Source organism: Leuresthes tenuis, unplaced genomic scaffold (genome assembly GCF_036924035.1).
Source record: "Leuresthes tenuis unplaced genomic scaffold, fLeuTen1.0.hap1 SCAF_15, whole genome shotgun sequence".
Lineage (NCBI taxonomy): Eukaryota > Metazoa > Chordata > Actinopteri > Atheriniformes > Atherinopsidae > Leuresthes > Leuresthes tenuis.
The window spans coordinates 3,585,267-3,608,799 of NW_027325369.1; the positions used below are offsets into that span (position 1 = coordinate 3,585,267).

Below are 23,533 nucleotides of genomic sequence, written 5' to 3' on the forward strand. Positions count from 1 at the left end.
TCTCCAGGGAAATGTAGTCGCCCGTAACAACGGAAACCCTAGCATGTTAGGGCAAAACGGCGTGGAAAGAAATACATTTCCCATGATGCAACCTGACCAGTGACGGCTCACTGATAGCCGAGCAGCCATACAACTGCAGGTGAAAGAAAAGTGTTTTATAATCTCCGAGAAGAATAGATTTGTGTTGGTTGTTGGTGTTTTGTTTGCATTTGCAGCAGCATGTCTGAATATCCGACCTTCCAGTATGGCAAGTCTCGTTTCAACCAGGTACATTTATATTTTTTATATTTGACCAAGGCCTGCAGCAGAACAATCAGAAAAAGTCTGCACTCTAAACTTCTAGTATTAGAGTGCCAATACATACGGTTATCTATTCTTAAAACTGGTTGAAACACATTTATTTGAGGTAGTTTGTCTATGAGGCAGCAAACTCTCATACAAATTTAATCCAAACTTTGCCTACGAAATACAGCACAAACAATATACGGTTGTTAAATGTCACGTTTTCTCTATTTGAGAGCGACAGCGCCGCTACGATCTGACTCCAGTGTCAAGTAAAAGGTGAACAACAAAGTTAGACTTTGAACGCAGCGCGCGAGGAGGAACCAATGGTCGTCTTTGATGTCGATTGTAACTGGCGTTCAAAAAGATATGTATTAAGAGCCTAAACATACACGAGCTTTCGGGAAAAAGGCGATATTGTCTGGCTGAACTAATTTGATAGTTTAAGGTTAGTTAGCCCATTGTTGCAGCTGACTAAAACTAATTTTGCTAAATCAGCAGCCCTTTTACTAAATTCTCTTGAGCAAGTAAAATAAAATATATTTTTAAAAATAAATGAAAATACACTTTCCTTTGAACCTCAACGTAAAAGACCCTGTTCTTGAGAAAGATTTCCCCGCTCCTTCTTGAATCGTTTTCAACATCGGCACTACACATCGGTACATTTAGGCCATCAGCCTGCCAATAATGACAAAACTAAACTAAACTAAAATAATGAAAAAGCATTTCTGAACAAGCAAGGCATCAGCTGGGGGGGTTCAGTAGATTGAGATCATCCCAACCAACATTTGAGTGGAATTTGCTCTGAGTTTTGACTTAAACTTTATGAAAATGAATCAATAAACTGCGAGAATAACCTTTTATTGAATTAAGTTATGGCAAATACAGCAATTATATTTGCCATAACTTAAATTGTAGTTTTACAAATGAATTGTAGTTTTACAAATGAAATGCCACAGATTGTTGGCCTATCTTATCTTATCAGATCGTAGGCCTGGCTTTGGCTTTGTTTGAATTAGGAAATGTTTCTATATATTTGTATATTTCTTTCTAAGATAGTTGTGATATCATCATTGTTGATACCCCATCTTCCACCACTCACCAGTGTCAACTCAAACTGGTCCATTTAAACGGCACTGATGAATAACTCAATTGAACAGATTTAAAATGCTTTTCCCGTGCTATGTTTTTATCAAGCATCCATATGTTTAGTAAGTGCCAAGGTGCAGCGATGAGTTAGATACCAGATTTCCATCCAAATTAGCAATAAGTGTAATTAGACTCAAGCTGGGGAGGGATGTGTATCTGTCAAGGCTTCCCGGCGTGCTGCTGTATCTCAAAATTATTCCTTATGCTCGACTATGAATAAATGATCGAAAGGTATTTCTGGCGCAGTCATTACAGGAATTAATTGCATTCGGCGTGAGTGGATTTGGGGCTCTAAAAGATGTAGATAGGAAACAGTTTGCCTGAGGCATTAATGAGGAGGCCCCACCTGCTGTGTTAAAACAGCTGGCAGGCTCTAATATTGCCTTTTGCTGGGAGACAGCTGGAATCCCTGCATCTCTTTGCTTCAAAAAACAATCCAGAATCTGGTTCGGTTGCTTGTACTTAAGCACAAATTAGACTGATGTCACCTGTTAAGTAGATGGAAAGTTACATCTTCTCAAGTTATTCGTCTCTCGTCATATGTTTCTGTGGAACTTTACTAAACCTGCAAGGTGCAGTTAATAGCTTACATTTAGTTGTTACTGGTATTGGTGTTTAGATTAGATTAACATGTTTGGTGTCAGAATTAATGTTTGATTAATAAACTTTTTTGTCAGTTAATTTTACATGTTTCCTGCCTCTCTAGGACACATTTTTTGGACGGTTCAGGCACTTCCTGGATGTGATTGACCCCCGCACACTCTTTGTGACAGAGGTACGCAAACTGAGAACTTAACAAGAGGAATGTGAACAAGGGAGAGCACCATGTTTCATTTCCAAGGGCCTATGTGCCAGTGCGTAATAAAAAGATAATATGGTCTGCACTTAAAATGATGAATGCAACACGACATATTTACGCCATGTCGGAATTAAAGTAAGAAAGAAAAAGAAACGAGCCAAATCGCACAAGTAATGTGTGTGAAATAAAACAAGTAAAACATCGTGGAGGAATTTTGGCCCACGTATGTTCCCACCACAGCATCTCCTCAGGCTGAGGTCTGGACTTTGATCGGACCATTGCAGCACCTTGATTCTTTTCCTTTTCAGACTTGCTGCTGTGCTGGGACGTCCACTCCTGGGAATATGGACAGCTGTCTTGAATTTTTTTCCACTTTTGAATAATCTTTTTGCTTTTATAGATGTGCTCACACTGGATGATGATCAGTTGATGGTGACTGTAAACTGATAAGGTGCTTACCCTGTCAATCTCTGTGGAAGCACTAATGAATTTCCTTTCAACACACTGCTTTTGTTGTATGGCTTAGTTTTTGTTGAATTGATAATGATACGGTATTGTTGTTCAGCTGAGGTTGGATTTACCTCATTTGAATAGGCGGATCAGTACCACATGCCCTTTTTTATGTCCTTTTGAAAGGAACAAAGTTGTACTTTCTTTTTCACATGTATGTACATTGATGCGGTCAAATCCGATGATGGAGTAAAAGTGTAAGGCAAAATCTGTACAACTGAAAAGGCAGAATGACTACAACGTATATTCAGTCCTGCATATTTAAATGTTTTACTTTGATTTTCCCTGTTTAACAAGACTAATTTATTGGCCAAAACTGTGTATGACCTTTGTATGGCAAGCTGCCATCTTTAAACGTCAGGCTGCTCTGCTTGTTGGCAACATTTCTACCGGTCTCGGGTGTGTTATGGTAAAATGTTCCATGGAGTCATCAGAGCTTGGGCTCTCTGGGTAATGAAGCTGTTAGTGAGCTCTTTGGTGAGGGTAATAGCCGAGGTAGCTCCTGGGATGTGATGGGCTGTGGACAGATGGGGCAACTGTGAGAGGTGCATACTCTCTTGTTCGCGCACACACACACACACACACACACACTACCCAACACTAGCTTTGCACCTTGCTGGGCTAGGTATGCCTCAACTTGCCCCTGATGATGAGAGTAGAGCAGGGAAGGCCATGATTTACACACTTACACACACACCCACATTGACCTCATTTACACACTTTGCACTGCTACACACACATAGTTGGAAAGCTCATTAGAGCAATTTGGCCCACATGACTTTGTGTTTTTACTCAGCATTAGACAGCGATCACGCCACAGGAAAAACGCTCATTACCTTTTTAGGAAACTCATTTGTCAAATGAAAATCTGCATGAATAATTTTTTGCATCACACTCTCATCTGTGTCGCTTACTTAGTGGAAGAGAAACACAGATTCCTAATCTGCTCCAATGTAAATCTCCCTGGCTTCGTTTTCCATGTCCTTTATCTCCTGTCACACCAGACACAGCTGCTGGAGTGTGTTGGGCTGCTTGACCGTTTCAGACAAGGAGCTCTGCCTCCAGGAGTGACAGACGCTCAGGTAAACTCTCACAAGCCTCATTAGGATCAGTCAAGTGAATCTTCTCGATAAAACACGATGGGGGACACATGTTAAACTCATAAAACATACTGTGCATATATGGCAGCTTCAAAGCGCATTACCTCTGAATCATCAGCTGACATTTAGAAAATACATTTTCACACTGTTCAGTGTTCAGAAAATGAAAATCTCTTTTCTTTATTTTTGATTTGACAGCTGTGGAAAGCTCAGAAGATAAAGCAGGTATGATGTTTGTTTGCTCTGGGTTTACAATAGTTTACAGTTTACAATAATCTGATTAATTACAGTTGGTACAGTTTAGGTTGGAGTCTATAATTGTAAGAAAAATGACAGAAATATCAGTAGTTCGAACCTACATTTGAATTTGGGCTACACGGTGGTGTTGGTTAGCACTGTCCCCTCACAGCAAGAAGTTTCCCGTTTCTAATCCTGGCTGGCACCTTTCTGTGTGGAGTTTGCATGTTCTCTCTGCTTGCATGACCTCTCTCTGGCTACTCTAGTTTCCTCCGACCGCCACCGGTTAATTGGTGATTCTAAACTGACTAAATGTTTATGTGTGCACAGTTCTTCGTATGTCTGTTGCCCTGTCTGACTTACCCTGACCTGAGATAGCCCCTCAGCCCGCCAGTGACCCAGAATTGGATAGGGCGGATATGTAAAGAGGATGGGTTAATGCAATTCTTTTTTCTTTTTGGTGGACATGTTCTATTCTGATAAGAACAATAAGACCATGGAGAAGTAATCATGATTGCTTTTACATCACAGTGATTTGTGTGTGTGTGCATGCGTGTGTTGCTGACCTTGGAAAAATATGGCAGCATGGTGCAAACTGGGAAGAAGGCAAGCCATTGGTGGGGTTATGAAGCTAAGTTTGTGTTACTGATCAAATTTGATGTGGTGCTACGTTCGTTTTGGACATTTGTGCGACTCCGGATTGTTGTTACTTGTGCGAATGGTGTGTTTGAAAAACAGAAGAGCAGGAGGGGGCACAAGCAGGTCTGTCTCTGTAGGAATCTGTACAAAACCATCAAATACTGCTAAAATGTATCTGTTCTGATTTCAGTTCTTTTTCTCAATTCTGATTCTAATCAGTTCTTAGTTTTGTTTCCAAAAAGTAAAGAAAAAAAAAGGAGAAAGCTAATGTTTAGAGAGCAAAAATATCTTTAGTCTGGTCATTCAAACTCAAACAGCTGGTTTTTGTAACCATAGGATTTTTTTTTTTTTATCAATTAGTCTTTGGAACTGAGTTTCATTTCCCAGCCGACACCTACCTGAACACTGCCTCTGATCACATGGTAATTGTAGCCCGCATGTACAACCTACCCACCGTCCTGCAGGACTTATGGTATCTGCTGCTGACATTGTGGAGCTTGATCAAAGTAACATAGATGAACAAATGAATAAATAAATAACTCTTTCTTATGTGTTGTGGGACCCACACAGTATTGGTCATGTGGTTTGATGTGTTTCATAAACTGAATCAGCTAAGTGTTACACTGGTTATAGTTGCACTATGTCACTTCAGTTTGTTTCTAATGTATCTGGTACCTTGTTTACAGTAGCTTCCCTGTAATAAAGATTTTATGAATTCTGGTTATCTAGTTATCTTTTTGTACTCATTATCATTTGATTCAAATCATTGTGCTCTTTTTACAGGCCATTATCCACCCTGACACAGGGGAGAAGATCCTCATGCCCTTTCGGATGTCAGGTAGAGTAGCTCGTTGTGGAAGTCTCGGGGGACGTGGGATCTGGGGGCTTGTTATGTGGTCCAACATGGAGGCGTTGTTCTCCCTGGGAACTGTCATGGCTCAACAGGGCTCTTCAGGTTGTCTCAGGCCTCGAAAAGGTCACACTCAGCTGGGTGCTGATTAAAACCTCTCCCCTATGGTGACAGAGAAGTTCTCTGGGTTTCTGACGACGCAAACATCAGTATTTTGCTTTAGTTTTAAAGCGACTTTTCTGTGTGAATGACCTTGAAGTGACAATGGGTGGGTGGGAGTAGAAGCGAACCGGGGCACACTAAAGGAGAAATAGATAGGCGCGATTAACCTGTCAGGACCAACATCCTCTTTGTGTCAGAACGATGGGCACAAGGCAGAAGCCAAGGCTCTGCCTAAGCTGCACACACTCAGAGATAACCATGAAATATTAGAAAACGAGGCTTTAGAAATACTTGACTGGCAGCAGAGTAATTTGAATAACTGTATCTACAAGCATGAGATGATAAGAATGATGATACTGACTGTCTTTTAACAGGTTTTATCCCATTTGGCACACCAGTGGTAAGATTTACTTACATACATTTTAGAAATCTAAATAAAATGTTTACATATCTAATAAGTATGAAAAGACTTAAGTCTGTGCTTATCTATTAAGCACAGACAAAGCTCACAGCAAAGTGTGTTTTGTATTTGTTTTAATGAGGTTTTTATTTCCTGTCCGTGCAGATTGTTGGCCTCCTCCTCCCACATCAAACGCTGGTCTCAACTATCTTCTGGCAGGTATTTCTTGAACAGTACAACTCAGACCGTCCTAATAATATTAACGGTGCCAATCTGTTAATTCATTTAAAAAGATGATGCTCACAATCAGTATTCTTGTGAATGTTGGTTTTTAGCCCGCCAGTTTCAATCTGCAGTCCTGTTAGCCAATGAAATAGCAGCTTAAGAAATGCAAATATATGACTTTTAAGGTACGAAAAGGACAACTGAAGCTAAAGAGTTTTATTTGCACAGAAAGGATATGAGACAAATATTAGTAATGCAGGTTTTATGTGTAAAAGTTGTCATTTGAAGCAGGTTTTTTTAAATGTCGTACAACTATTACAACACGAGAGGACAGCGGTACGCTTTGTCCTGTGGGTTGTGTTTCTGATAACCATGACTCTCTGAAGTAATCAGTCAGTTTGTCAGACTGAGAAGAAGCTTCAAACTGTCTTGCAGAAGGGTAAATTTGAAAAATGTCTCCTTTCATCCAGGAGAGTTTCAAAACTCCCATGTGAGATGTTACAGTAGCTAAATGTAATATGCTTCACTATGAAGCTCCTCGTCTTTTCACCATTTTTTCTTCTTTCAGTGGTTGAACCAGAGTCACAATGCCTGTGTTAACTACTGCAACCGCAATGCCTCCAAGGTACAGCACCTGGAACAAAAGTCCTCTTTTATTTGTTTTTAATCTTATTAATCTTCCTCTCTGGTGTTCTTTTAGTCTGCTCCAGTTTCCAAATTCCTCCAAGGATATGCTGGAGCGGTGACCAGTGCTGTGTCTATTGCTGTGAGTGCCCATGATAACTGATGTCATCACTTAGAATACAAGAAATGTGCAACCCAGAGACGCCATGTGACATGTCAGAAAATCGTCTCTTCAGCCACCATCTTGCTCGTGGGTTTCAACTCTGGGTTCTGACCAGATTGCAGAGAAAATCCCTGACTTTTGTGTTGCACTCAAAACCACAGGAAATAGCACTTTACAAGTGAAAGATCTATTGCAGTATTTTACCTTTTCAAACATGTTTATTTTAAGATTTGAATCAGGAAGCAATTATTCTTTTGAGCCAAGAAATGAAGGTGATGTCCCGATGCATGTTCTGATGTTTTAAAATAGATATTCGGTCAGACAGCGCTTTTCCCACCTTCCATTTGCACCACAGCTACTCCTCTGATGTTATGTCATTGTTATTCCCGTCCTTTAATAATGTGCTAAGTTCACATTTGTACCTTTTATAATTTAATTATATGATTATGGATAAATCCATCATATTATTTATCTATCAGTTGTCTGCTCCTTATCTGGTTTTGGATTATGGTTCAATATATTACCAGGCGTAGTTCATATGCTGCTCACCCTAGTGTAGGTGAATGTACTGAAGATACATTTGAATTCTTCATCTCTCTTATACGAACAGCATTAAGTCCTTTATTTTTTTGCTGTTTACACGTCCCTGCACATAAGTAGTATAGTTTGTTTGAAATGGGGTTTAATATGTAAATGAATGTTTATTTAAAAAATTCTAAACATTACTGTGTCACACATAGTTTGAAAAAAAGAATACAATAGAACATTTCAGAACTCCTACTTTTATCAGAATAATGGCCATTTGTAACAATTCAAACAGTTTGAAAATCACTTGAGAATTCATAGAGTTGTGATGTTCATAAATGTGTAAATAGATCAGCCTCCATCAACATCGATGAAGCAGGAGGCGTGACTTCCTCCTTATAAATATGGCGGCTGCGTTGACACTTTACTGATCTGCTATGTCAACTCTTTAAAACTCAAATGCACCTCAGCTGACTTGCATCCTCTGAATCAAACTGGATGCGACTACCTTCATTTTTTTCATCTGACTTTAGCAGTAAATATCAGTTCAGATTATCTTCACAGCATCAGGTGCAACACCAGATATTTAATATTGTAATCTAAAGAAGTTGAATGTCAGAATTCACCATGAACCCCTAAAGATTCCTTCATCGGTTTTTCTTACTTTCATGTCATCAAAGACTCAAATTTTAAAAGATTGTTAAGCTCGTTCTCACACCTGTCTGGCAACCCTGAGCATGGACAAGAAGCTCAAAGCGAGCCAATTACTGGTCCTGCTGGGCGTCATCCGGCTGATGGCCTCAGGCCTGAGGACGACAGCAAGCACAGAAAAAAATCACGGGGAGTCTGGTGGGAGGAACGACGGGCCGGGAGGTGGGCAGGAGCTCTCCAATTAAGCATCCATTCTGGTGACGACCCCTGCTGTGCCGAGGAGAGCAAGAGGCTGAAGTGGCGCGTCGGTGTGTTATCTGAGCGCATGTACCCTTCGTCATTTAAATAAAGCAGAGTTCGACAAGTGTTTTGTACAAAGTTTGGTTTTCCACCGTTTAAAGTTTTCTGAATATTCAGTGTGTATCATTGATGTTGTTTTAAATCAGGTGCTTTATCTTCAGGTTGGGCTGAACGTTTTAGTGCAGAAAGCAAATCGCTTCAGTTCAACCACCAGGCTTTTGGTTCAGAGGTTCATCCCCTTTCCTGCTGTGGGTAAGTTCCAAAAGCTGTCACACTCTTTATGAGTTAAGCAGAAACCAAGTATTATAACATATTTGCCCTTTCAATCAAACTGTTTTTTTTAATTTCTTTTGTAAAATATTTTGAATAATCATAATGGACTAATTATCTCTACAGTATTTCTGAAGCCGGACACATAATATTTCTGTCTGTCTGTCAGCACGATGTCGGGCATAAGCTCCTTCTTATCCTCACCTCTTTTTGGTGTAGTGATCTCAATATTTCTCTGTGTGAAAGCCAAGATTGAGAAATTGAGTTTCATCCTGCTCCTCACAGTCCGTCGTCGTCTCTGCAGGGTTAGAGACGTGCTGAGAGCTTGCTTTGTCAGACGTGTGTGGAGCCACAAAGCTGATTTTCATGCCACTCTCCCACAAACACAATCACACCCAGGGGTATAAACTCGTGTCCCAGAATGCCCCGGGGCTGCTGGCTCATAATTAAATTGTTTGCCTGCCTCCTCCCTGCCCCACCCCCGCTTGACTCCCTTTCCCTTACCATACCGGCTCTTCTAATTAAATCAACAGGTTTCTGCAGCGTAGCCTTTGCCTGGTAATTGGCTGCTCGTTGGAACTCTGCTGCCACAAACAAATTGGATAATTACCCCTAAAGTGGCGTCTATGTCAAGGCCTCATTTACCTGCCTTCAGTTTGTGCATTGTTGTTGCTGTTGTTGTTTTTGTGGGCCCATAAAAAAGGTAATTAAAATAGCTAATTGAAGCGAGGGGAAAGCAAAGTGCTGTTTAAATTTTCATCCGTTTGATTTTGTTTGCTTACTTAAGGCTAGATTTATTTGTAATAACCTAATCAAGTGGCGGCCTGTCATTCAATTAAATTATAAAGACCTTAACTGGAGGGAAATTCATGTGAGCAGAAATATGGGGTATAATTAATTAGTTTTCTTTAGAAAATATTTGTCATTATTTGTGATATTTAGGAATTAATTATGTGAGAAATTTCTTGGTTGTATTTCCACAAATGTACCGCTGGTTATCACATGTAATTAGCGTATATAAATGTAATTATTTCAAATAATTACAAATTACAACCACGTGTCAGCGTTAAGCTGTGCAGATTTTGCAATTATCAAAAATGTCTAATTACTCTGATGTATTTATTAGTGTAATTACAAACATGTTTTTGAGAATTTGATCTTTTTGCTATAGCTTTTGTCATGCCTTGCCAAAATCATTGTATCTATCCTTTGGTTAATTGGCCTGGATTAAAAAAAAGAAAAAAAATCCCTTGTAGGTAATAGGAGCTGTTTGCTCAGTCAATTAAATTCCCCTCACAAAGCGACCGGCCGTCCCTGCGGGCCTCAGGAAAGATAACTCTGAATGCTGTTGTCTTAAATTAAAAAGGCTTGAGGCACAACCACTAAACTCTCTAAAATGAGTTTTTCTTATTCCTATTAGAGTCAAGAAGAAAGGCCTATCTACATTAACATACATTTGTGTTCATTTTGGTTTTCGTGAATAAATCAGGGGGGGAACCACACCGCTGTTTGTCAGCCTGCCAGCCACCTTGCTTTTGTTGTCCACTATTGGCTGTCGTTTGTTATCAAGTCGCACTCGGCCATGGCAATCTGTTTTGGGAATTATGATGCAAATGACAGCAGTGATGCACTTTATTGGGTCTGTGAGCAAGTAAGGGGTCATTGCCTTTTAGAGGGGTGGATTGGTAAGGATTAACTATCTGCTATTAACTATCTGCTGACAGTTTCATCAGACTGTCAATCGTGTTCTGATGATAATCATCAAAAGATGTCACGAGAGCGCATTTTTAAAAAGTTTGTCTTTATTACCTTTCAAAACACACTTTAGGTCCAATACTGTGACTTTAAATGTTATTAGTAGGAAACGGTAATCTATGCTTTTGTGTCCTCATGCTGAGAGTACTTTACTGCTCTTTATTCCAGCAACATATTCTTCAATCATTTGTATACGTGTTGCTACCACTGAATTAAAGATGAGTGACCATTTTTCATGAAATAGTAAAATGTCTCACTTTTAGTATTTGATGTGTTGATCTATGAGATTTGCAAATCACTGCGTTCTGTTTTTATTGCCATTGTACTCAGCGTTGTACTCAGTCGTCGTTTTGTAGTCACAAACTTATATTTAATGATCAAAGGCAGACTTTTTTGCTGCTTTGCAACCTCTAAATGACAAATTTAGTAGTCTGTCAATCCGTTTGTTTTGTGTCAACTTGAAACTTGACGATGTGCTGCTGAGGTCATGGAAAATACCTTTTTTAATTTTTAATTTATTTTAAAACCTTCCAAAGAAAATATTGAAAATATTCTTTGCTCTTCACAGCGAGCGCAAATGTCTGCAACGTGGTGCTCATGAGACACTCTGAGCTGTCAGAGGGCATCAGTGTGCTTGACAATAATGGGAAAGTGGTGGGGACATCAAGAGTGGCTGCCAGGCATGTATGTCGAATAACTCTTAAAAACATGTGTGTTTATCATGCTGTTTTGTCAATACTCATCAACACAGACTATGATGTTCCTAAATTCTCTACAGTTTAAAATGTAAATGATGAGTCATGATTCCCATGACAGGCACTTTTGGAGACAGCCCTAACCAGAGTGGTCCTGCCCATGCCTATCCTGATGCTTCCTCCTTTGATCATGGCTGTAGTGGAAAAGTAAGACACTTTATTTCATTTAAAGGGGACAGACAATTATTTTTCTACTAATTTGTTTGGTGGCTGTTTGAGCTGGGTTTGCTGTGTGTGCTAGTGTGAGTTCTCTGGCCAGTTACCTAACGTTCTGTGTGAGTGCGATTTGGGTCCAAAAATCACATTTGGCAGAGCAAAGCTGTACACTGATTTCAGAGGAGACACACCCAGCAGAAGAGAGGGGGCGATGCAGAGTCAAGTTGCTCACTGCACACCCCAAAACAATTTGCAATGAAAAGAACTGTCGATGGACGGTTAAAAAGGGGGAGTGCTGTACAGTCTTTATGTGGCATTTTGACACGAGTATGTCTCAAAATTGTGTCTACTTGTTTGAAATGGGCAAAATACAACTCGTTTAATTTTATTCTGTTATTTATTGGTTAGTTTTAGGAAACTGAATAAGAAGCAAAATTTAGAATTCAACCAAAAAGAATTGGATGATTGTAGCTGAAAAGTTATTTGAGCGTGTTCGGTGTGTCCGCGGGATTTCCTACCTACAATGTGTCAGTGTACTCGTTACTGTGGAGTTTGTAAGCCTAAAACTGGATGGAAATAGAAACACTTAACACCAAAACATATGAAATAAGTCATTTGAGCCCCTCAGTAACCCTTCACAAATGAATAGATAAGTGAACAAGAAAACAGAAGAAAAAAGCTTTAGAAAAGAAATCCTGAGCACTTCCTTGCTTATAAAGAATGTGTAGTTTTCTGTTTTTCTCTTTTTTTACTTTCGTCCTAAGCTTCTGTGGCTGTGCTGGGGATGTTGACTCATTTTCTGTTTTAAGCACTGTTGTCGCTGCTGCTGACACATTACTGTCAATGAATTGTGTGATGTGTATTTAATTGGCCAAGAGTTGTTTTTCTAACAAAAATTGGCAAACAGCCTATTTTCTCATATATAGAACGAATCATTATTTGTATCAAACTTTTTTCTTTTTTTTTTAAACAAAGTAATTATGATGTAATGGCAGTAAAACAAATGTTGAAAGTTGTGCGTATGAAGTGCTGGACCTGTGTCCTAATTGAATGACATTAAATAAATTCATTATTCTTAATATGAACGCTTGTGATTCTCAGATTCACTTGTAGAAAAAAACCAAAAAACTGCTACGGTTTGATGAGCCCCCGCTGTCAGGTGAACCCTCCCCACCACTGAAATTCAGTGTCACATGATGTGACTGTAATGATGTCTTAATGATGCGACGTGTTTATACGGACATCCTGTGATCGATGGCCTCACTGCGCCTGTGGTGTGCTGAGGAATGCAGCCGTCTCTAACTCCCTGACAGCACTTGTCCCGACCGCTCTGAGGGGGCGGGCTCAGGCAGCGCAGCCGGCTGCCCAGGTGTGTTTGGGATTCCTAGCAGCTGAATGACTGAACAGGGTGTTACAGAATAAGGGAGTGCTTGTGTGTGTGTGTCTTTGTGAGCTAGAGTTAGCAGGGAGCTGCGTGGTTGACTATGCTTGCATATGAGTGGTGCTCAGCTATTCTTTATGTCAGCCTGCCTTCACTGACACTCAATGGAGCAAGAACAAGGGGACAGAGATGGGTCCCCAGGTGGCCCCTCAATGATGGATTACACTGCTGAGAACACATTTAGTGCACTGACAGCCAGTTCTGTTCTCATGCACACCCATGGAAGCTACATTTGTCCATTTCAGTCCACATACCCAGGTAACTTAAATTGGGACCAAAAATGTTTTTGACAGCATGTATAAAACAAACACCCAACTCTGTTGTTTTATACTACACTGAACAAAAATATAAACGCAACACTTTTGTTTTTGCTCCCATTTTTCATGAGCTGAACTCAAAGATCTAAAACATCTTCCACACACACAATAGATCTATTTCTGTCAAATATTGTTCACAGATCTGTCTAAATCTGTGTTAGTGAGCACTTCTCCTTTGCTGAGATAATCCATCCCACCTCACAGGTGTAGCAGGTCAAGATGCTGATTAGACAGCACGATCATTGCACAGGTGCGCCTTAGACCACTCTGAAATGTGCAGTTTTATTCCACAGTACAATGCCACAGATGTCGCAAGTTTTGAGGGAGCGTGCAATTGGCTTGCTGACTGCAGGAATGTCCACCAGAGCTGTTGCCCGTGAAGTGAATGTTTTTACTTCTTTTTTTTTTATTTCTTTACCGTAAGCCGTCTCCAAAGGCATTTCAGAGAAACAGAGAAAAGGGGAATTAGTCTGATAGCAATATTTTTTTTCCCACGTCTTATATTGATAGTGTGATTATAGAGTTATTGTGAATGCTTTTGGCCATGATAATGTGTGGTATCACTACATGATCAACTGCACAGCCTCAGTCTTTTTTTTTACATACTCACGATTTTGAAGCTTTGATGCAGCTGCACATTGTGCATTGAAATGCATGTGCTTTGGACTCCTAAATGGCTGTTAATTTATACAGGTCGATGTGCAAGGCTGTGGCGGTGCACCCGTGTACCCTGCATGTTGCAGCGTGCAGACTTGAATATTGTCTCACACCAATGTCTGTAGATGTAAGTGTACTGAACCGTGGTCCTCCATGCTGCCACTGTAACAGGAGCATGTGCATTTCTGGGCAGCGGTATGATCATCCTGTGACAGTGTCTGCTGCACGAACACCCTCTGATGACTACATTTACGTAATTTTTTGCACACTTGCAAAGTTCTTACACCCCTGTAAACAAGAAGAAGAATAACTGAACAAGTAAAGTATCTCTACTGTATATTTTAAAGTCATAACAAAGCCATACCTCCTGTTTTTTTTTTCAAATTCTCCTGTGCTGTTTCTACAAGTGTTTTATTTCTTTGGTCAGTGGAGAAATTCTAAACAATTAGTTTTGAATTTGTTTCCATTCTCAAAAGCAATCACAGGTTGCACAAGGCTACATAACCAAACAAACAGGAGGGAGAAAAAGCACCAAATTTGATTACATCTTCAATTCCATGAATATCTGTGGGTTTTTAGCTGTGGGTAACAGTGAAGCGAGGCTTTAATCGAGGTGTTAAGATAAAGATAAAAACAAATCTCAACCAGAATTTTGTCTTCAGTCAGGTTACTGACAGCATGTAAATGCAAACAGTTTGATATGAAGTTGTCATTTATTTTCATAATATCTTTTTTTTTAAACCCGATTTAAAGGTTCTTAAACAGACTACCCTATGTTACCTTGCCACTTGCATCTCATAATGCTTCACAACTTTTATTTTTGCTTTTAAATGCACTCCTCCAAGATGTGTGTGTGTGTGTGTGTGTGTAGCCTAATTAAACCATGGCAACCATATGTGTTAATGAGCTCCCTCATTAGACAGTAGCTCTCCTTGTTATTGGGGGGTGGGGGGGGGGCGTCACTGGTGGAGGAGAGATGGGGCGGCTCTTTCTCAAGCTCCTGCTGAGTTCGCTGTCCCACACACTGAATAGGAGATTATCCTTTGGAGGACTCTGAGGAGGGAGGAGAGAATGTGTTTCTGGAGACAGATTTATGAAATGTCCTTAATCTTTATTTAGATTGTTACTGCTGGTTTGTAAAACATACTCTTAAATTGACATTTCATTTTTCTGCAGTGGGGTCGTGTGAGGTACTTCTGAGCAGTCAGAATCTTAGAAAAAAACTCTGACCTCATAAATGCCGTAGCCCTTTCAGAGAACGCCTTACACTGTGATTTCTACGCCACATGACAGTTATTTACTTACTTTGTCTCTAAAATGTCTTTTCTGCAGATTGTCAGTGTCTGCGGTCTTTGTAACATGATCCGTGTAACTGTCTGATGTAACAGTGACTGGAAGCGTTACTGGAAGGCTGTTCATGTTTTAACGCCTTGTTTCCAGATACCTGTGTGTTCCTACGTGAGTCAACCGAAGCCCATTAATTCTGACAGGAATCCCTGTGATATCCATGAGGTGCACTATAATTTCCCCCTTCCAGACTCTGTCTGAAAAAATTTCTAGCTTGACAGTCAAATCGATTACAACATTTTGAACACATTCAGGTGAAAACTGTAGATATGTGTAGTGCAGATGTAGTAGTTCACATTGTTTCACAAAAATGACGAACCAGGCAAACCAACCTCTCCGAAATAGAATTTCCACCTTTTTACTGGTTACCACTGGTGTTAGTGTCATTCTGACATCTAATGCCAAGCACATATTCCATAAAACTGTCTGGAAAACCTGTTAAATTGAACTTTTCCAATTGCTACTGTGAAATTCTCTTGTTGAACTTAGAAGCGTAGTCCATACATCAAATGGAATTACATACTATACACATGCATACACACACACGGAAATGCCTGTGGAAGCCTTCCTCAAGTACACAAAATACTTTAATACACTTAAACTCGCCCAGCATCCTTAACTCCTCCTTTTTAAAAGTATATTTCTGTGACGTCCGGTGTTATTTCTAGTCAATATGAGCGCTGATCCTGCGCCTGTAAGTGTACAAATAATGAACTTTGTTTCTCAAAAGTATTTCCAATCAAAAGCTCGATCTGAACCTGCTGATCCAAATGAAATTTAACACTGACACTTTGTCGTTAGGTACAGATATAAAGGGTCATCTATTTCTGTTTGTGGGAGTCAGGTTGTTGTGATATGAAATATTGTTTATCTGTGTAAAGCAATGTTTCTCTGTGGGGTTACCTGTAAATGTCTCTAAATGTTGCTTTTCTCACTGCTTTTCTAAAAGACATACCTTGTCAGAGTCATCTTAACTTAGCCGAATTCAGTTTGTTGTACTGTTGCTGTAGCCTCTGTATATGTAGCCCATCCTGTATTGAACTGTGCTGCCTTCTCACCTGTAGTAAAAAGTCTGCCGTTTACCTTGGAAGATAAATCTTTCAACCAGTGCCGTCAGAATTACAGCGGCTCATATGTTTTATAACCTGACTTTCGGTCATGTAAAAGAGCTCACTGTCCGCCTCCCACCAGGCTCCCTCTGCTGCAGAGACATCGGAGGCTCATACTGCCTTTTCACAGTCTGGTGTGTCTTGCTGCTTTTGGCTTGGCTCTGCCTCTCGCCATCAGCCTCTTCCCGCAGATGTCTCAGGTATTTTCTTACAAAATTGTTCCTCTTGACGAAAGTTTGTTTTTTTTCGACCATATTCCTATAAAACATACTTTAATAATGCATAGGAGTTTTCCCCTAAAATGTTTTGGTGAAAGTATTGAAATTCACATGATTTCAAACATACAGCTTTTGACATCATTCTTTCTTTTGATGAGCTGTCAGATACTAAAGAGCAAATGGAAACATGTTCATGAGCTGAGAAAAGGTTCAAACTTTCCTTAGTTTTAAAGCCTATATGTTAACCTACACTGCCAGGAAAACAGGAAATCGGTGCAGAAATGTATTGAAACGTGTTCAAACTTCAATAGAAATGCAATACAAAAGGCAAACATTGTTATTTGTACAATTCTAATGAGTTTCAAAGCCCAAATTTACCATGAACATCTTTAACCTTATACATAATCTGAATCCTTACACACAATCTGTTGGGTAATTTGTTAAAGTAGTCTTCAGGAATAGTTCTCCAGGCTTCTTGAAGGACATCCCAAAGCTCTTCTTTGGATGTGGGCTGCCTTTTGTTCCGTTCTCTGTCAGATGATCCCACACTGCTTCAATAATGTTGAGGTCCGGGCTCTGGGGAGGATTCATCCCTCCATAACCTATTGCCACAGGTTTTCAGTCATGCTATTGTGTCATTTGCAGTGATGTTCAGTCAGGAGAGGCAGGGGAGGCAGAGCTCAGTGATCTTACAACGGCTGAAGGGTTTGCTTTCAGAATACGGGACAGAAGATTACCCGCTATTTTCAAACACACGAAAAGACTGGCTGTGTGGATGTCCAGCTTTTCTCAACCTGTGACAATGTCTGGACTCAGATGGGATATTGTGACATGAAGAATTTGCAGAGAAGCCTCAGCAAACATGAGCAGTCTACCACTCACATTCAAAGCCAGATCACACTAAAAACTTTTGGGATCTCCAGGATCGACTTGGCTTTGGATGAACAGCGGAGACTGAACATCAGCATCCACAATGGAGAACCGAGAGATTTTGAAGGATCTCATCAACGCCAGCTGCTTCTTTGCCAAACAGGAGTTGGCATTTCATAGAAATGATCAAAGCACAGGCTCCGCTGCTACGAATTTAGCCAGCCCTTGCTGTCAAATTGTGAATAATAATAATGTCGAATTCATGTATTTGTAAATCTGATTCTGATAGAGTCAGTGCCTCACCAGCCATGAACCTCACCGCACGTCACTGGTCATTTGGCATAGCTCAGCCTTTTCTCCCTGTTTCCCTTCCTTAAGAACGGCTTCTTGACAGCCACCCTTCCATGGAGACCATTTCTGATGAGGCTTCAGTGAACAGTAGATGAATCAACTACCTCTTTCTTAAGGACATCATTTCAGATATCGTTCATCTGCTGCAGATAGTTTTTTAGATCTGACTCTTCTTCTTTTGTCCTCCACTTGTCCAGTTTCCTCATTTTTCTTTTTTAAGGACACACTGCACACCATGTTGGCAAATGCCGTCCCTTCTGCTAATATCTCTGAGAATAATGTTGTTGGTGCAAAAATACTGTTTTGTGCTTGTCAAACTGTGTTGTTTTTGACATTTTTGATCGATGCAACTAAAGAAATGGGAACTTGATCTGTGTATTTTAAAACGGTCAGGTATAAGGACTGGACTGAAAATGAATGTTGAAACAAAAAATCTTGAAAGGAAAACATGTAAATCCTGGCTGCACTGAATATCTGCTTTGCTCAGTTCTGCCATGACAGTTTCTGTGACTGTTGTTTCTGATTGAGGTCTCCTGACCTCTTCAGTGTTTCCCAATGAACCTCCTCCTAATGAGTCGTAGCCCTCTGAGACGTAACCTGCGCTGTTAGGATCTGTTCACAGCCTTTATTCACTGCCACCGATGCCATCCAGGCTAGCGGGCTGAGATCTAACTTTAGCCTTAGTGCCTCAGTATGTGTCATCCTGCTCATTAAATGGCTATGGCAAGAATTTGTTTTTTTCTCCATCTCCCTGTCTTCGTTGTCTCTGTGCCAGGTGACTTGCTGACACAAGCCAACCAGTTCTGGCTTTAAAATGTTTATGATTTAATTACCACTGGAAATAGCTCAGACAGCCATATGGCAAAAAACTTCAGACATATGTGCCGCCAACAGTCCTGTGAAAAGCTGCCTCCCGTTCCATGGACTGGCCTGTTTTTCCATCACAAGTCCTTTTTGCACTTTCGCAAGGATGGCACATGAAAGGGAAAAAAAAAAGGAAAAACTCCCCAATAAGCAACATGAATGCCCTCCTCCCCCTCGATCCCCCGCCTACTCAATTTGTCCCACTTCCATATTTCACACCTAGCAAGATGTCTGATTAGGATTCTGCCTCCAACTCCAACAGCCATCTGTCCTGGTTCAAATATTAAGAGATGCAAACCTCAAATTAGACTTTAATCTGCCAAATTGTCTCTTTTTGCACATTAGCGCTAAATTGAGAACATTTAAAAACCTTTAAGAATGGTTCGGTTACATTGAAAATTGTTTAAAATCTTGCAAGTCGTGCATGATATTTTAACACATGCGTATAACACACATACAATATATAAATCTGATAGCTTGTGCCAAATATTTGCATCTGAACTGTTGACCTTTTTGTTCTGCTTTGATTCCCACAGATCAGTGTGAATCAGTTAGAGCCAGAGATCACTATGGCAACAGATTGCAAGATTGTGACATACAATAAAGGACTGTGAGAGATCTCTTTCGACATTCAAGTGAGGAAGAACCCGCTGCTCATCATGGGTTGAACCGTCTGAAGCTGCCAGAGAGAGGGTGTGGAGGAGGTAACATACGTTTACAGACAGCTGATGCTGAAGACGCACATTAGTGCATAGATAATGGTCATTAAATAAACTTTAAGGGTGACAGGAAAATGTACGGCATAAGAGCTCAAATGTATTAGCAACATAACAACAAGGACACTTACCAAGGAAGAAATGCCAAACAAGTGACACATTCAAAGTTTTATGGCAGAACAGGCTGGTTCTGGTCACTCTTACCAATAGAGAAGACATAACAGCTTTGTTATGCTGACAACTTCTGTTAGCTAACTCGCAGGATTGTCTGTTGTCTTTTTCACAATGAGCAGACAGTAAACTCCAGATCCATTCAAAATGATGAATTAATCAAATGTGTTTCACACAGATGTTCCCAACTCCTTTGTACACCTTAAACACCTGTTATATATAACAGATGGACATAGTCTTACTGTCAGAGTGAAATCCAATGTGGAGGTGACTTAAAGTATAATGCCACAGACGTGGCACTACCGCCAACAGACAAAAAACATCAGCTTCTCTTATGATATATTTAGTTAGTCAATTGTTCTTTGAAGTAATTATGAGTCATTTTCAGATCCAACAGTTCAGGGGCTCTCTGACGGTTATAGGGGCTGGTTGTATAAGTCGTTTTTTTTTGTTGAAGGAATGTTAATTGTAGGGCTGGTGGTATACGAGTCAAAATTGCTCTGTTGCATAAAATATAGGCATAAGAAACCCTTTGCTGTCTTCACTGTCATTCCATTCCTATGGGAATTTTTCTTTAGTTTTGCGCGGCTAACATTATGAGCTGTACACACAGTGACATTGCAGATGGTTCTGCTGCATTCTCTGACATTGGAACTGGAACAAAAGCTTAAGCATAAACTTATTGAAACAATGCCACAGCTAACGTGTGCCGTAATTAAATGATTATTATTGCCATAAGCTAATGCTATGAGTTCTGTTGTTTTCTTTTGTCTTGGGGCCTGGCATTGTATTTTGTAACATTTAAACCTGACCATGTATTTTAGCAGAAAGTGGAAAAGTGAAATTGGAATGAAAATCTTTATGTGGGATAAGTCTTAAACTCAGCTCACCAACACGGAGGTCCGTGAAAAACACCTCCCACAATCCTCTCCTTTCTCGTGTTAAGCCTTTGAAGCTAAATAAATAGTATCACACACATACATTGTGATGTAGCGAGATGCTGAATGTCATCGTCATGATAGTCGGCAGGATGTTAAACACCCTCGTTATAACTTAAGCGACATCTCTGTCAGGAAATAAGTCATGTAAGCCTTTGAACCTTTATTGTGCAACAGTAAACGTGCAGATTATTGTCCACTCAGCTTTAAAACGGCGCTTCTCAGCTTCATTCTCTTGGTCACTTCTGGTTTGGGACAAACCAAGATGGCAACTGCTGAGGTGCAACAGTGCACAAACCAACCTGTGAAGTCATGCTGGCTACATTCACTTCTTTTATACAATCTATTGTCCTGTAAAGTGAAACTACAGCATTGTGGAATAAAGAAAATCTAAGGTTTTGACTTTTGAAGCAACCACTGTTGGAATAGGGCTGTCATTTATTTTTTCAAAGTTTGAACATCTGTTTGAAAGTGGGGAGATTGTGAACATCTGTACCCCATTTTAAAGAATAAATCACAGTCTGTAAATGCTTCCGACCACAGGCTGTGTAGATGGACGCATCAGATAGATGTAGTTTGCCTTGTGATTGAGCAGAGGACACGGTAGCATCAGCTCGGCCTAATGCACCCGCCGATAACCTCTCGGTTAATGAAGCTGACGTTCCCCATGTTGTCTTTTCTGCATTGCTATAGAAATGGAGGAAGCTAGCGAGCTGTCTTTGGAAGTATTTAGAATTTTACGCTGTAAATGGTACAGGAACAAACGGAGACACTTTGTTGAATTTGGACAAAGCAACTGTCTTACGCCATAGCAACAAATCTGTGGACTCACCTGCTTGTTCCCCACCCACCCAAATGGACAGAATATAGAGGATGGTCCTGAAAACAGTGTTTCTGTTTAAAAGATGAACATTATCATTATCATCAGTCCTCCAACTGACTGATTTATTACACTTCACTATCGGTTTAAATCGAGACACTGTTTCTTTACTACCTAGAATCACTGTCCACACTGTAAGATATTAACAATCAGGCTTCTGAAAAAAATGTTTCAGTGACGTCCATTTTTTTGTGATTACTATGAATAATAAAATGATTTTTTTTAATCGATCTGTGTTCTACTGTTTTTTTCCTCCAGTTTGTGGGTGCAGGTGTCGTGTTTGTCTAATGTCACTTGGTTTATATAAGTGCTTTGTCTTTCTTCATGATCTGTGTGATAAGTTTGTTTGCACGGTTGCCGGGGGAACAGAGCAGGGCAGGTTGCACTAAAGCGTAATTCAACAAGAGGCCACTTGCAGGGTGGGTGGAAGATGCTGGGTGACAGTTATGGCACGCAACCACAGTGAGACAAACAAACAAATCTGATCTCTATTTTGTTTTTATTGTTACGAATCGCACTTGGTCAGACACTAACATCACTGGATCTTTGGTGCTCTGCACTTCAATTGTCAGCATCTCTTTGGAACAGTGCCTTGTAAGAGGAGCTCTTACTTTTTTCCCCTCTATATTTTGATTTGTAGTGCATAGCAGAGCGGACTGCACTGCATGACTTATCACTCAACGGGGATTTTTTTTTCAACCTGCATTAAAACATCTCATTTGTGGAAGGCTTCACTCATCCCACAGAAACCAAGTGATCAGATAGCAGCGATAAAACCCATTTGCGTTCCATTGGGTTTTCTGACACCTTTGCTACAGCTATAGCAGCAGGGACCTGCCGCCTCCTTCCCCCGCCTCACAATACTCGGATCCTCTGGAGAGATTCCTGTTGTTTACTCTGGATTCCTGCTCCCAGTCTCCTGTCTGCTGACTCAAACAACAGGAGAGACATGGCGTTTAGGGAGACGAGCGTGATTTTCCACTTAATTGTTGTCCTAACAGACAAGAAAAACGTGCATCTCGTTAATAACTGTGCCAACCTTTTGCCGAACCGCAATGTGACCGGCCTAAACCCGACCCTCTTGTCAAGAACTTATAAAAGCTGTGACTGTGAGTGAGCCACAAAACACTTTTGGTGGTGTTTGTTTAGATAGTGAATCGGGATGTCCTTTTAGGCTGCATTTGCACCTGCAATGAGTATAGGATATCCTGGGAACTCAAAACAAGCCATGTGACCCCTGTGCACCTCCAGATGTCTGACGTATTGTTCGAGTTTGTAAAAAAGGGGAGGCTACCGCTGTGCATTTTACTCCTACATCTTCCCTCTTTTCTCCCCTGTCTCCCTGCCTCTTAGCTTACAAAACAAGACATCAGGGTCAGACGTCAGGGCTTTTCTGTGAAGCCTCGGGGTCATGAGGCAGAGGTTCCTTCCGTCTCTTCTGACAGGTGATTACTGAAGTAGTTGGTGAAAGAGCCACTGCACTATAGTAACTACTTTCTCTTTTTTTAAAAACACACCTTCTGGATAGGAATTACTTCTGTTTACTTCTGGAATTCAGAGGAAATACCAGCCGGTAGGAAACACACCTGACACCTGTGCAGCTGTCCTGCAACATTGTCGACACGCAGTATTTTGTTTAGAGGTTTATAGACACGAACCCCATTTCCAGAAAAAGATGGGAGTCTTTCTTAATAAAATCAATGCTTTTTTGTTCATTTATTTGAACCTTTATTAAATAGAAAGCCCAAAAGAGATGACTCTCAGAGTGTTCACTGGCCAACCTTATTGCATTTATAAAAAAAAGAGATACCAACCAGCATCTTTAATTTAATGGCAAAAACACACAGGATAAAGTTGGGATGGAAGCATTTTCACCGTTGTGTTATATCCCTCTTCCTTTTAATTACTCCTTTTGATATTTTGGGAACTGAGGATGCTAATTATTGCTGACTCTACTCTACGTGGCGCTCCATGCATTTTCAATAAGAAACTGATCTGGACTGCAGGAAGCTCAGTCAAGCACACACACTGTTTTAGTCACGCAGAATGAAGTCTGACATTGTCTTGCTGAAAAAACTCGACCCTAATATGCTACCATGCCC

The 23,533-nt window shown here is 40.4% G+C and overlaps 1 protein-coding gene across 1 annotated transcript; it reads left to right on the top strand.

The window, feature by feature from the left end:
- Positions 1-111: 111 nt before the first annotated feature.
- sfxn5a (sideroflexin 5a) lies at positions 112-21,661 on the top strand. Its single transcript, XM_072365275.1, has 14 exons — positions 112-267; positions 2,138-2,206; positions 3,745-3,822; positions 4,039-4,065; positions 5,500-5,554; positions 6,103-6,128; positions 6,294-6,347; positions 6,922-6,978; positions 7,054-7,119; positions 8,778-8,868; positions 11,210-11,325; positions 11,458-11,543; positions 16,506-16,623; positions 19,263-21,661. The coding sequence occupies exons 1-14, from the start codon at positions 220-222 to the stop codon at positions 19,338-19,340; spliced, it is 969 nt and encodes a 322-aa protein (XP_072221376.1). The 5' UTR covers positions 112-219; the 3' UTR covers positions 19,341-21,661.
- Positions 21,662-23,533: the final 1,872 nt, after the last annotated feature.

Excerpts from the sequence above, each read along its gene's own strand:
- sfxn5a (XM_072365275.1), top strand. The coding sequence starts at position 220 with ATGTCTGAATATCCGACCTTCCAGTATGGCAAGTCTCGTTTCAACCAG. Across the intron at positions 4,066-5,499 it reads AAGCTCAGAAGATAAAGCAG|GCCATTATCCACCCTGACAC; the intron begins GTATGATGTTTG and ends CTCTTTTTACAG. Across the intron at positions 8,869-11,209 it reads CATCCCCTTTCCTGCTGTGG|CGAGCGCAAATGTCTGCAAC; the intron begins GTAAGTTCCAAA and ends TGCTCTTCACAG.